The sequence below is a fragment of the Callorhinus ursinus genome, unplaced genomic scaffold (assembly GCF_003265705.2).
Source record: "Callorhinus ursinus isolate GAN/ISIS: 27379988/994484 unplaced genomic scaffold, GSC_fseal_2.0 scaffold28, whole genome shotgun sequence".
Lineage (NCBI taxonomy): Eukaryota > Metazoa > Chordata > Mammalia > Carnivora > Otariidae > Callorhinus > Callorhinus ursinus.
The window spans coordinates 17196739-17211121 of NW_027397090.1; the positions used below are offsets into that span (position 1 = coordinate 17196739).

At 54.0% G+C, this 14383-nt stretch overlaps 1 protein-coding gene across 2 annotated transcripts in view; it reads left to right on the forward strand.

Moving 5' to 3' along the window:
* The first annotated feature begins 5344 nt into the window (after positions 1–5344).
* ROR2 (receptor tyrosine kinase like orphan receptor 2) overlaps positions 5345–14383 on the forward strand; it is a 192946-nt gene continuing 183907 nt past the window's right edge. For both annotated transcript variants that reach the window (XR_012374060.1, XM_073878181.1), the window contains exon 1: positions 5345–5661. Coding sequence is in view for 1 of the 2 variants with exons in the window: in XM_073878181.1 (XP_073734282.1) it covers positions 5574–5661 (88 nt within the window). In the remaining variant the exon portion in view is untranslated. The remainder of the gene's footprint in view (positions 5662–14383) is intronic.

The following is a 14383-nucleotide window of genomic DNA, read 5'->3' on the forward strand; positions in this document are numbered from 1 at the left end:
ACTTCCTGTCAGGAGAGGAAAACACCCCTCAACGAAAACCTCTAGGGAGATGAGAGCTTCAGCTGGTGGCAGACCCCCTCAGGATGCCCACCTGCCACCTGGGAGTCATCTTTGTTCAAAATGCTGACCCACAGGAAAGGTATTTCCTGTCAGGGTCTTTCTGCTGCCCCCATTTCCTGACATAAAGATTGGAAATTTAGGATAAAGTTTCTTTGTTATCACAATCGTGCTCAAGCTGTGTGAGCTTTGGAAGTTTGCAGTTCTTGGTGAAAACTGGGATTTTGGTTTCATCAGCTCCGAGTCTGAATTTTGGGGAACAAGAAAGCATGTTTAAACTGTACGTAGACATACATGGTTTGAGATAAAATTTATTTCACAAAACCACCGTACTTTTGGGTGGATGTGTAATTTTAGGATAAGTCTATAAAGAATTCACTCAGTCGTGTAAGCATGAAATGGAGAACCTGCCAGCACCATGCTGTAGAGCTCTACTCCACGCTAGAGAAAGGCAGTGGGCCGGTAAATGGAAGAAGGTATTGTATTTGTCCTAAATCAGTGCTGAGCACAGCATTTTCTGCTCTTCTCCCTCCTTCCCTTCCATAATCGCCGCTGCCGCCTCTCGCCTCTCGAGCGCTGGTGGGCTCACACCAGCTGTCAGGGCAGCGGCAGATCGGTAGGGAGAACAGACCTAGGTCAAGTACGTCTGCAACACTGGGCATGATTATACCCATGATGCCTGCCTCCAGGTGGGGTTCCAGACACACTGTCTACATGCAGCCTTGACCCGTCGTGGGGTGATGGTGATCAAGGAGGGGTCCCTGAGAATGAGGTTGGGCATTTGTGGGGGGCAGATCCTTATGTAATGTACAGGTGTCAGACTTTGACTCAGAGTGCTGGCAGGCCATTGGGGAGCAACGGAGTTCCACTTGGGTTTGAAAGAGCTTTCTGGGGTGCCTGGGTGGCTCAGTCAGTTGAGGGTCTGACACCTAATCTCAGCTCAGGTCCTGATCTCAGAGTTGTGAGTTCAAGCCCCGTGTTGGGCTCCATGCTGGGTGTGGACCCTACTTAAGAAAGAAAAAAATGGGGGCGCCTGGGTGGCTCAGTCGGTTAAGCATCTGCCTTCGGCTCAGGTCATGATCCCAGGGTCCTGGGATCGAGCCCCACGTTGGGCTCCCTGCTCCGCGGGAAGGAAGCCTGCTTCTCCCTCTCCCACTCCCCCTGCTGGTGTTCCCTCTCTCGCTGTGTCTCTCTCTGTCAAATAAATAAATAAAATCTTAAAAAAAAAAAAACAAAAGAAAGAAAAAAAGGATCTTTTATGTAGGCGTGGGGAGCCCGTTGGAGCTGGGTGTTGGAGGAAGTGGGGAGGCTGGGACAAAGGCTCTTAACTAGGCAAGAGATGATCTTTTCTTGAGTTAGGGGGAGGGCCCTGGGGGCAAAGGACAGTAGGCAGAAGCATCCGGGCAGTAAAACCAACAGGACATGGCAGGGGGTGGACGGGAGAGATGAGGAGCCAACAGTGGGGCCTCCGTGTGTGTCTCAGGGAGCATGGATGGCATTACCGTTGGGTGAGGGGGGGAGTTTGGGAAAAAGATTAGGTTTCAGGCCAGGGTTCAGGGTGGCGGGGAGTGTAAATCAGGAGTTCAAGTCTGGATGATTTGAGTCTGAGGTGCCACTGGGACAGACAAGTGGAGACGCCAAAGAGACGGTTGAAAACACAGGTCTTGGAGATGAGGGGAACGGTTCAGGTGGGAGATATAAACACCAGCGTTGGCAGGCAGATGGTGGCAGCTGAAGCCACGGGCTTGGAAAAGATGGCAGAGTGAAGAGACCATGCCCAGCCTAAAGGCCAAGGAGAGAACAAGGAGGAACACCTAGAGAAGCAGCGGTGGGGGCCCAGGGTCGTTGGTGTCATGAAGCTGAGCAGAAACCTGAACCTTCAGGCAGCAACCGTCTAGGATAACGTGCTGCGGAGAGGCTGAGATAGAGAGGAACAAAAATGTCCTTGACCTTGGCCACGCTGTTTGTGTGATTCAAGGGGGGACCAGGGCTGGACCGGCCGAGAGGGTGGAGCCATGGGGCCATCTCGTTTGGGCTTGGACTTCTGCATCGCTTGCTGCTGGGAGAGCAGAAGGGTACAATTCAGGGGAGGATTTTCCCCGTTGAAATAGGAACGAATATGTGAGGATCGCCCCTGCACTGGTTTGCATGTGTTCCCCACAAGAGTGCAGTGGGCAGGGGCAGTGAGTGGTGGCCGCCCACCTTTCCCATCAGTGCAGTGATGTGTGCTGCGCTCTGCTACTCCCGATCCCTCCTCATTTTTTTGGTCTGATCCAGCATTACTGATACTCAAAAAGCACTACTCGTAAAAGGAAAAATTTCCTTAACACGAGAAAGTGCTTTTTATGAAAAGACACTGTTAAAAAAAACACCAAAAGACAAACTGGAGGCTGGGAGAACACGTCATCTGAATCTTTATCTGGCCTAAAATAAGCTTCTATCGAGAACATATAAAGAACTCGTAAAACTCAAAAATAAGAAGATATATAACCCAGTGAGAAGATGAACAAATGATTTAAACAGACATTTCACACAAGAAGGCATACAAATGGCCAATGGGCTGTTCGTCAGATACCTCAGGACCCCTCCGCCTTCACACGAGCCCGTCACTGCACCTGAATGGTTTCCTGCAGATACCTGCATGGCTCCCCGCATGGTCTTCCGGGGGGGGGGGGCCCACCACGCTCATTTCCTCTCCCTCTTGCCTGCTGCCTATTCTGAGACCAGCATGGCCATGCTCTATCCAGGTGGGGGCGGCAGTCAGCCTCCGGGTGTACACACCCCCATGCAGCCTCCTCCTACCACAAAGAGGCCCATGAAGGCAACAGGCTACTGTGGAAGTCACCGTGTGTGACTTCCAAAGCTCAGTTAAAAAAGACACTGCAGCTGCCCCCCGCCTGTCACGGTGGGGTCAGTCAGCTGCCGTACTGGGAGGATGCTCAGGGAGCCCTGTAGACAGATCCATGTGGGAGGAAGGGAGGCCTGCCACCCTCACCCAGCACTCACTTGCCAGGCATGTGAGCAAGCTGCCCTGCGAAGACCCTTTGGCCTCCGTCAGCCTTCAGGTGAGGCAGCACCGGCTGACCCTGAGCCAGACTGAGCTAAGCCTCTCCTGAGTTCCCGACCCACAGAAACTAGTGGAATAATAAATGTTTACCGGTTTACGCGGTTAGGTTTGGTGGTGTGTCCTGCAGCAATCATTAAGCATAGTCCAGGCTGGAGGGGACAAGCAGCCTCCGTCTGACTTGGGATCCAAGCCACATTCTGCTACTTAGAAAGCACATTATTTCAACTGTCCCCATTCATGAGGATAAGTTTACTGCATTTGTTCCTGTAGCTTCTGAACCTGTAGAAGGGGAAGGAAGGAGGGAGTGAAGGGGGAAGATAGGCAGAAGCCGGCCAGAGTTAGAGGTAGGGGAACTGTGGAGAAAGAAATGCTGAAAAGATAATTTTTATAAACCTTTAAGGAATCACGTGTGATACAATCCACATTTCTGACCACACCCAAGGAACTGTTGGCAAAAATATATGTTGCTGTTTAAACTCTCAGGTCAGGTTTGCGGGGAATCCAGTCATGTGAAAATTGCACACAGATGAGGGGCTGTAGCATGATTAGGTCATTTCCCCAAAGTTCACACCGAAAGTAAGTGGCGGAGCTCTGGACCGAATAGTCCTGGAACTACAAGGTCAAGTCTCTGCAGCAGAAAGCGAAAGGGAGCACAGATGCAGCGACAGGATGGAGCTCTGCAGAGGGACCCTCCTGGGCCCTCCCTCTCTGCTTTCCACCAGATCCAGAATGGAGGAGTCTGGAACCAAGTGCCTCAAGACCAACTCTTAAAGCCTTACGTACTCTGGAAGCATCCTTGAGGGCCGCCAGGGGAAGGAAAGCGAGGAAAAAACCAAAGATAAAGACCTGGCGGTCCTCAAACAGTTCAGACCACCGTCTGCGCTCAGGCCTCCACCATTGGATAACTATTTTATCATCTTCTCCCTTTCTCCCTGGATTTCTGGCCACCCCCTGGCCAGCCACTGCACGGTCCTTACAGTGTGCATTAGGAAAGAGAAGTGCGTGGGATGTTGCTGCAAACAGATTCGCCAGAGACGTGCGGGCCTAAATCATTTTAACAGCGGTAATGCTCGGGGGCTGGCTCAGCCATGTTGTCAGCAGACACAGCTAGAGAACTTTTATTTCCTGCCATGTGTGAGGCAGTGGAGGGGCAATCCGGGGGTAGGGTGGGGAAGGGGGGCAAGCTGAGCTGCCTCCGGGTCTGGCACCCAAGGCCAGGGCTCTCCCTAATTCACCCCAACTAGCAGGAAATGGGGCTTGAGCAAAAACGCCAAACAAACTGCTTGATAATCAGTTAAAAGATAAATCTCAGAAAACAAACAACGGAGGGGGGGGGCGTTTCCAAATCCTCTCTCCAAGAGAGCAAAAACAAAGAAAATTCCTAAGTTACAAACAGGAGGGTCAGGCTTTCCAATTCCAGACCTTGGCATGTGTTAAGCAAAACCAAGAATAAGCAAGAAAATATGCTATTTGAATTGCATTCAAAATGTCTTTTACAAGTGAAGCAAATTACTTCTGCATGTTCTGGGGCTCTGCAGAGAACAAATAGTGTTCTGCCTTTAATGGGTAAAATTACACAATTTGCTTTTAACAGTAAACCAAAAGCCACGGTGGCTTCAGATAGCATCGCGCTCCCTCTACGCCGCTCTAGTCCCGGCGGTTTCTGGGCATTTTGGAAGGACCTGGTCGTCCCCACCGCGCAGCGTGGCGAGGAGAGCCCGGGAGGGCACACGGCGGGGACGCGGCCTGGCCTGTTTCTTTCCTTGACCGTTTCGCTTCTCCATGCCCTCGCTTCTCTTCCTCCTGCACCGCCGGTTTCTGGGACCGAGTAGCTGTCTGATTTGGCCCTGTGGGCCTGGCGAGGGAGCAGTGTGGTCCTGAGTTACTGATTTGTGACCAGGCGCCCGGGGATCCCGCCCCCTGAACGTGGATGCCAACTGCCCAGCGCGCCCCTGTGGCGCGGGCAGCCGCGGCGAGGTCCGGCGGGACGCCCCCACGGCGCACCTCTGCGGCTAAGCGTGCCGGGGGCGCGCGCGGGAGGCCCGTCCGGGGCTGGTGCGGCGGCCCCTGGTCCCGGCCCCTCGCCTCCCGCGCGCCCCGCCCGCGGCAGGCGCGTCCCTCCGGCAGGGGGCGCCGGCGCCGGCCTTGCTCTGCCCATCGGGGCGGGCGAGCCGGGGACCCTGCCTCCTGCGCGCCCGCGGTCCGCCCCCAGCGCTCATCCCCGCGGCCGGCGGGACGCCCAGCCCGCGCCCCGGAGCCTCGCAGCCAGCCCGCGCCGCGCCCGGAGCCTCGCGGCGCGTCCGGGCCGCAACAGGAGGAAGACTAGGAGTTCTTCGAAAGGGACCAACTTGCGCAGAGCCCGGGAAAAAGGGCAGCGGACGCGCGGCCGACAGGGGTGGTGGCGCCCGGCCCCGCCGGCCCCCGCGCCCCGGCCCCCACGGCCCACGGCATGGCCCGGGGCTCGGCGCTGCCCCTGATGTGCGCCCGGACCGTCTGGGTGGCCGCCGCGCTCCTGCTCTGCGTGCTCCGGACCACAGGTAGGACCCGCCGCCCCGCGCCCTCCCCTGCGCGTCGTCTTCGTGCACGGGCGGGGGCTCGCGCTCTCGGGTCTGCGCCTCCGCGGCCGTGCCCCCGGCCTCTCTCCGGATCAGGGGGCGCCGCGCAGGTCCCCTCCCCGCCGGGCCCGCCTCGGCCCCGCGCACCGCCGCCCGGGGCTGCTTCCAATGAGGCGCGCTCTGGGGACGGCTAAGTGTTTCCAGAGGCCCGGCGAGCGGCGCCGGCGCCCACGGGGAAGCCCCCGGCCAGGAGTCTGCGAGGGTCGTGAGTGTGAAGGTGGCCCGGTCCCGGGTCCGCAGATGTGTCTTTAGTTCTCAGGATTTTGACTCGGTCCTTGCCCTCCCAGGTTCCCCCTGTAGGGCTCACGGCCCCCGCGCCCCCCTCTCCGCCGGAGCCCCCCGCCCAGGGCCGGCGCCGCAGTCGGGCGGGGCCCGGGGGATGGGGTTCCCGCCCCCCGCCTCTAGATCGAAAGGGACTTTGGCTTCCCTTTTGTTGGCCCCTCTGCCCCCACCCCCCCTGCACTCCCGGGAGGTAGCCGAGTGGCGTTTCCTGCCTGGGGTCGAGGGGTCGCGGGGCGACCTTTCGGCCGCTGGGGCGGCACCCCGAGACCCAGGACCCGGGACGAGGCACGCGGCCGGAGGGTCGGGCCCGGGTTCCTGGTGGCATTTTCCTGGAGGGGCACACGTTGCCCCCGGGGTCACCGCGCGGGCTTGTCTGCGTGGGCCCCGGGGCATGCAGGAACAGCCTCGAGGTGCGGAGAGAGCCTGGGGCCCCAGTCTAGGGAGCCGGAGGAGGCGGCGCTCGCCCACGCCGTCCGGACCCCCGAGCACCTCCGGCCCGCGCAGCGCGGCCGAATTCCGGGCACCCTGCCGGGGTGGGGGAGGGCGGCGGTGCCTCCAGGCCGGGACGTCGGGAGGCTGAGGAGGTTCGCCTCCAGTCCCAGAAATGTGTGAGCTGTCCCCTTACGCTTAAGAGGGATTCAGTGTTGCCCGCCTCTCGCATAGCGCACCACCCGCCATGTATTCCTGCAGGCAGGTGAGAGTCAGGGGACCGTCGCAGAAGGGGGCTCACTCTTCCCGCGTCTTGCTGGCAGCTGCGCGCTCCAGGGACCTGTCTGCACAATCAGGAATGCTGGGCAGCCTTTCTGGGGAGTCGTCTGGGTTTAAGCAGATGCTGATTATGTCGGACATTTCTGGTTACTTGGTTTGGGAAGGGGGCTTGCGTAAGTCTGTCGCTGTCCCTTAAAGCATAAAGCGTTCAGGGTGCATCCACGGTGCAGTGGTAACTAGCCTATTCGAAGTCAGCCTGGGGGATTCTCGCCAACATCCCTGCGGATTTCTGCACCCCTCCTCCCTGCAAGAATCCCTATCCCCTTTAGAACGAGGGGGCGGGGGGGGGTCCGTTCGCTGCGCTGTGGGAGGGGGGCGGAAGCGGCTTAACTCGGCGTCCGGACGCGCGGTGGCGCAGCGCTGGCGCGGTGGCCGCCCGGGGCTGGGTTGTCCCGCACCACGCTCTCTGCCTGGCCGACCTGCGGCTGCGGTGGTTTGCGTTGCGCGTGCGGAGGGTGGGGTGCTGTGCGGCGCGGGGGGGTGAGAGCTGGGCGCTGCGAGAAAGACCACTCTTCTGTTGCTCCTGTCAACGTTGGAACAAGCTCGGGAAAGTAGCTCGCGTTTCGGGCGGAGTAGTTTAAACATTGCTGTCCTTCCCAGTCGAGTTTCAGAAATCTCTGAGGAACAAAGCAATCCTGGGCCATTCTCCTTAACTCTTGAACCCTGAGCGGAGGTAACTTTCTTTTTCCAGTAAAATAATCATATCCAGTTGGGGAGGGAGTAGGAAAGGTGTTCATCGTCCTCTTCTGGAATGCTCGGTTAGCTGAAAATTCAAATTTGTTCATGTTCAAAATATGAATACAATTTTATGATGACGGGAGATTTGGGTACTTGGCATCTTTTCTGCTGTGAAGAGGCCTCCTTGTAACCTGAGTGTATTTTATACACAAAAGATGTTACTATGTAAAGACATGGAAAGGGTATTGTAGAAGGATTTATAAGTTCTTATTGTACATTTTTATGGACGGCTCTGTTCCCTAAGGAGACAAGCACCTGATGGGCTGTGTGCCCCGCCTAGGTAGGATGGGCTGGGAGTGGCCGTTTTGGGGGTTCTCCCTCTCCCCATTTTGACAGTGCAGCAGCTTTGACTTCTGGCCCAGATTCTTGGACCGATGGTTATAATAAATAATGCTCGCAGTCCATTTGGAAGCAAGCAAACGAAAACGTCTTTGGTAAGAAGACTTTGGAAAAAAGAAAAGTTTTCATGTATATAGTAAGACAACATGTTTTTTTGATTACAGCTGTGCACGGAGCAAAGAAGCAAACATTTGAAATGTTGCAGTATTTAATAGCGAGAGCACGTTTAACCCTGGTGTCTGCTCCTTACTGGATGCCATCCCGAGACCTGAACACTGCTGGCCCTGCAGGGCACCCACAGTGAGCTGCTGGGCTGAGTGCTCACAAAAACAGCGCTGGGTGCCCACAGGCCTCTAGGCAGTGAGGCCCAGCTCTCAATTAGCAAAGCAAGTCACCGTTGGAAAAACGACCAGAATTTTGCTTAATGTTTCGTGTGCAAAAAAGCAACATGGGTTTTAGAATGGGCTTCCTGGGGTAGTTTTTGGGGACAGTGATCTGCAGAGGGACCAGGCAATGGGAATGGCATTTCCATTTCCTATAATGGAAAGCTTTTTCCTATCGTTCGGTCAAAGTACAGCCTCATTTGGTATTTCTGTGTCACCCTTGACTGTGAAACACTTGTCCGCCATGAATAGTCAGTTCGCCTTGGTTCAACCTCTGAGACGTTTAAGGCTGGCAGGACCTGGTTTAACAGGGATCTTTCCTCTGGAACCTTCCCTCCCCACCCCCATCAGTGGGATAGAAATGTCCTGCAGCCACAGCTCCTCAGACAGGTAGGGAGGGTGAATCCTCTAAAGGGGGATTTCTGAAGCCAGGTTTCAGAAGGGGCTGGAGAAGGGGCGCTCCTTTAAAATGCATTCCACCACAGGGAGGCCAGGATGTGGAAAGTTATTATCATTGAAATGGGACCTGGGTGTGAAGGGCTTGGCCTCCCTGATCTGCAGAACCCTGGCCAGCCTGATAGAAACACAGGAAATTTGTGTACTCTCTCTTTCCCCTGGGAGAGCTCTAATTATATCATTCCAAGTTGCAGTCAAGGAAAAGGCAGTGGGCTGCTAAGTGTTGTCCCCACCCAAGGTTTATGACCACCTTCTCAAACGTTCGCTGACGTCAGACGCCTTTTGGTGTTTATTTGGTCCATTCCCTGGGAACTGACACGTCGGCCTCCCCTGCAGCAGCGTGGAGAAGGGCAGGGTAGCGAAGCTTTGGGTTTGCCCTGCTGTGCCCCACGGGGGGCTCCTGAAGGGCTCTTACCCCATCCCGGTAGAGGAGGTTGTCATTAAGATCCTTCCTTCTCTGGGGACCCTGTGGTGACTGCCAGGTGACCTGCAGGAACACCATGCATGAAAGTTTTCAGAGCAGAGGGGGCTTTGCTTTGCAGAGAGAGAGCATTGCCCGCGAGGTCTGGATTTGGCGTGGCCAATAGCAACTTCATGAGAGGACAGTTGGGGTTAAAAGCACTGATGTTGGAAACAGAAATGGTAGGAGTCTGATGAGTAGTGAGGGCTTCCTGAGTTTTGAAGTAAAAATCGGAGCAACAAGAGGTGCTCCATTAATTATGGCTGCAACTGGCGTGGGTTGGTACCAGCCTCTCTCTGGTAGGTATTTATTTGGTGATGTCAAGGAGCTTGGAAATAAGGGCAGGACAGCTCTGCTCACACGTGCAACTGTCAGAGAACGTACCGGGAGTGTGATCTATTTAAAATCATAGTAACGGAGGAGCCAAGGAATTGTTGAGCAAAGCTTTTCAAAAATAAGGAATCGTGCTGGTGTGGTTTGCACCATTTTGGGGGATTTCTGTTCTGGTTTTTTTTGTTTGCTTGTTTGTTTGTTTTGTTGTGTGTGTGTTTTTAAGTTCTATCTCAGAAAGTACCCCCCCCAAAAATATCAAAAGCCAAAGGGAAGAAAGTAGTTACAGAAAAATTTGGCCTAATTAGACTAAGTGGCTTGTCTTCTAGAAAGTCTCACGTTCCAGTGGGAAGTGGTGTGTGTGTGTCTTTAATTGTCTTTGGAATGAGCTCCAGTAGGCTGTCACTTGTGAGATGTTATCTGGGGAGAATGTGGCTGCTTCTTCAAGTCCTCTGGGAGTGGGGGAGGGTTTGCCCCAAATCCCCCAAGTTCCCAGCCCAGTGATTTCCCCCAGCCCGGTGCCCCGCTGGGGGGCTAGTTAACCCAGCATTCACTGAAAAGACAGAAATCCCCCTTGCAGACCTGAGCCCGGGAGGACAGTCGCTGCCGGGCACATATAGCTCTTCAGGTTAAAATGAATTAAACTGAGATGAAAGATTCGCTTCCTTCGCTGCACTGGCTGAATTTCACAGGTCCACGCACACAGAGGACATTCCCATCACTGCGGGGAGCTCTGTCGCCTGCCCCCCCCCAGCCCCCGCCCCAGGGGCTGTTCCTCTCCTCTGTCCGGGCAAGGAGGGGCTCCACTTGGTTTGCTTTGTTTGTTGCCTGTGGGAGGTGGGAAGGCAGAACCCAGCTGGATGGACTGTAACGTGTGGACCCAGAGGGCCCTGCCCCAGAGGCGCCCAGCACGGAGCCTACTGCGCCCCGCATGGGGCCACACGGAATTACGTGAACACGTGTGTGCACCACGCCTGTGTGTGGGTACGTGTGTTTGGGAGGGGCGACATGGCAACTCCATGAGGAGCACATAAAATGGTCTTTGTGACGACTGTTGACTTGAGTTAGGCCAAGTCTGCGATCTCAAAACCCGACGCCTGGAAGACTCGAAAGAAACACGTGTCCTGGAGGACCGTGTACCCTGCAGGTTCCAAGCATGTGCACGGGGGAAGGACCGAGGACACCTTGCCCCTTGCCTGTTAGCCCCCACGTGATATCAGGCACCCTGGGGCGTGCAGATGCAGGGTCCCCCCGGGAGACCCACTTCTAGGGGGGAGGGCAAGGGAAGTGACGTGTGAGGATGCGCTCAGGGACAAACTCACCCCGACGGTGATGCGTGATGCGGGCCGCCTGGTGGAGAGCTCCCTTACCCCAGAGCCCAGCCACGGCCCCCAGGGCAGCCAGCTGCTCACAGCGGGAAGGAGCAGGAGGAAGTGAAAGCACTGTACCCTCCCTGGGGCAGGAGGAGTCCCGGGAGTCAAGTCACCGGGGCGTTGGGGATGTGAGGGTGTGAGGGGGTGGGTGGGCTAAGGGATGGTGTGCTGCAGCCGTCTTTTAGGGGATAATTTGGCAGCAGCGGGTGGGCTTGAGAGGGTCATGTGTTTGTACCCAAGGAAGGAGGTGCGTGAAAAATCTAGGGGCTTGGTGTTGGACTCATTGGGGGAATTGCCAGGAAAGGTACTGGATAAGGAGCTTCCTGGGGCGGCAGGGGGTGGGGCGGGCCTGGGCAGAGGAAAAGTCCATTCATCCCTTCGGGGTCTGGAGGAGGGTCGCACTCAACGTTTTGGCTCCTGGCAGGCAACAACATTGGATAGGAGAATGCGGAAGGCTTGGGGTACAATGAGGAATTTGGTGTGGAGCTAGAAGCTCCCTCTAGAAGTGAGCAGCCCGCAAATGGATGGCAGGAGGGCCCTGGGAAGGGAGGGAGGGGCTGCAGGTGGGAAAAAGCTTTCAGGCACAGCCCCTGGGTCACACTCCGTGGAGAGTCTACCTCATAGCCCTCCAATAGGATGTTATTTTGTGTTTTCTTATAGAACACTCTCCTAGTGCTCGCTTCGGCAGCACATATACTAAAATATAGAACACTCTCCTATAGAACATTTGGAAATAACATTTGGAAACTGGGAATTTTCTTCCCGAAAGTGAAGTAAGCCCCCGGTCACCATATCGTAGTCTTTGTATAACATCGGATATGTTTCCAGAGCAGTTTGAAATAGTGAAAAATCGAGGACCCCGATGAGTCTACAGGAGGAGACGTGACAAGGGGGTGCTCTGTCTAATGAGTGTGAGAGCTGGATGCGGTGCGCAAATTGGGGGCCTCGCTGGTTGTGCATCTGCTTAGTTTTCAAAAGAAACAAGGAAAGGAGAAATCAGAAAGTGATACGGATTACCTCAGATCTTTTATTTATTTTGTTTTTATTTTATTTTATTTTTTGAAAGATTTTATTTATTTGACAGAGAGAGGGAGTATGCACAAGCAGGGGGAGTGGGAGAGGGAGAAGCTGACTCCCCGCTGAGCAGGGACCCTGACGCGGGACTCAGTCCCAGGACCCTGGGATCATGACCTGAGCCGAAGGCAGACGCTTCACTGACTGAGCCACCCAGGCGCCCCCTCACTTCCTGATTTTAAAACATATGACAGGGGCGCCTGGGTGGCTCAGTTGGTTGAGCGACTGCCTTCGGCTCAGGTCATGATCCTGGAGTCCCGGGATCGAGTCCCACATCGGGCTCCCTGCTCAGCGGGGAGTCTGCTTCTCCCTCTGACCCTCCCCCCATCTCATGTGCTCTCTCTCTCTCTCATTCTCTCTCTCTCTCAAATAAATAAATAAAAATCTTTAAAAAAAAAATAAAACATATGACAAAGCTACAGTATCCATGACAATAGCATACGGACAGACACACAGACCAACGGAGTAGACCAGAGAGCCCAGGAATAAGCCCTACATACATGGCAAATGACAGGGGTGCCAAGATCATTTGATGAAAAAGGAACGGTCTTTTCAACAAAGGGCGCTGGGAAAACTGGATTTCTCCGTCCAGAGGAATGAAGTTGGACCCTTACCTCATATCATACACAAAAATTAACTCAAAATGGCCAGACACCTAAACATAAGAGCTAAAACTATAAAACTCTTAGAAGAAAACATAGGTAAACTTTGCAAAGTCCAGTGTCATGACTTAGCATGATATTGGACTTAGCAATGATTTTTTTTTCCGATACGGCACTAAAAGCACAGGTAAAACAAGAAAAAAGTAGACAAACTGGATTCACTAAAATTGGACGTGCCCCAAAGGACATGATCAACAGAGTGGAAAGGCAATCCACAGAATGGGAGTAAATATGTGTAAATCTGTACAAATCTGTATATACCTGAGAAGGAGTTAATATCCAGAATATATAGAACTCCCACAACTCAACCAAAAAACCCCAAGCAATCTGATTTTTAAAATGAGCAAAGGATTTGAGTAGACATTTCTCCAAGGAAGATATACAAGAAGCGTGAGATAACACAAAGGATACAAAAAGATGCTCAGCGTCAGTAGTCGTTAGAGAAATACAGATCAAAAGCACAACGAGATCCCACCTCACAACCACAATGACAGCTATTATCAATAAAACAGAGTAACAGTGGCAGTTCCCTTGTCACTTCTGCAAAGATGATTTCTAGATAAGGTCCCATTTGAAGTTTTAGGTGGATATGAATTTTGGGAGATGCTATTTAAACAACTATGTTCCATAAATAGAAGAGATGGGGACGAGAGGCCACTCCCCTATATCAAAACACCAACTAATAAATGGCTGGTGAGTAGGAAAAATCGCAGGTCGCAATAGTGATCGTGGAGATTGATTTGGGCAAGCGTCATCAATGAATGCTGAATCTAATTGGAAGAGGCCACGTGTGGTGGGGAGCAGGGAATGTTCCTGGCTCAGAGTGTTTCCCCGCAGAGCCCTCCTGTGCAAGGGGACAGTTAGTGACAAGACTGGAGGCACAGCACTGGGTGATCGAGGCTCACGCCACCAGGGCGGGCAGATGGACGTCGTTCTTCTGAGAAGGGTGTCACTTGGGTTGCATTGCAGCTGGGGCTATGCAGCCTGACACAAACCAGCAAGCCCAACACGGGGAGGGGCATTTTATAAAACAGTTGGCTTTTAGTAGAAAACGTCAAGGTCGTGAAGGGCAAAGACATCAAGGAACGGGTCCAGCTTGAAGGAGGCGGTAGGAGGGGGTGACTATGCAGAGTGTGATTTCACACGGGTCTGGGCTACAGCAGAAACGCGCCAACCTGGGCATCGGTGGAATGTTTGATAAAATGCGAACGTGAGGGTGAATTCTTCAGAAGTGCTGTCAAAGTCAAGGTTCCTGAGTTTGTGAGTTGTAGGGGGCCTGTGGAAGAGAATGTCCCGACTCCTGGGAAGTTCATACTGTGCGTTACTGGGTAAAGGGCACGATGTCTACAGTCTACTCTCTGAGGCTCGGAGTGAGAGCACCGTGTGTGTGGAGACGGAATGATGGACACGGGTGAAATGTGAAAAATTCGTGGGTCTGGTCTAGAGGATGGGGCGGGAGGAGATTCCTGCATGAATCTTGCAACTTTTCTGCAAATTTGAAATGATTTACAAATAGAGGACTGAACAGGGATACACATGTGTGACCGTAGCCAGTATCCCTGAGAAGAAAGACACAAACGGTTGTATTTTATCGGAAATGGTGTCAGACCTCACACGGGGCTGGGGGAGGGCCAGGACTCCCGTGTGTTTGACACCAGTTTCTTCGACTAGACTGAAAAATTGCCCAAGTCCTAGTCTCGTTTCTGGATCGCCAGGACCTCTAACATGTTTTTCCTTAGCTTTTTAATTATAGAACATACACACAATGAGACTGGTACA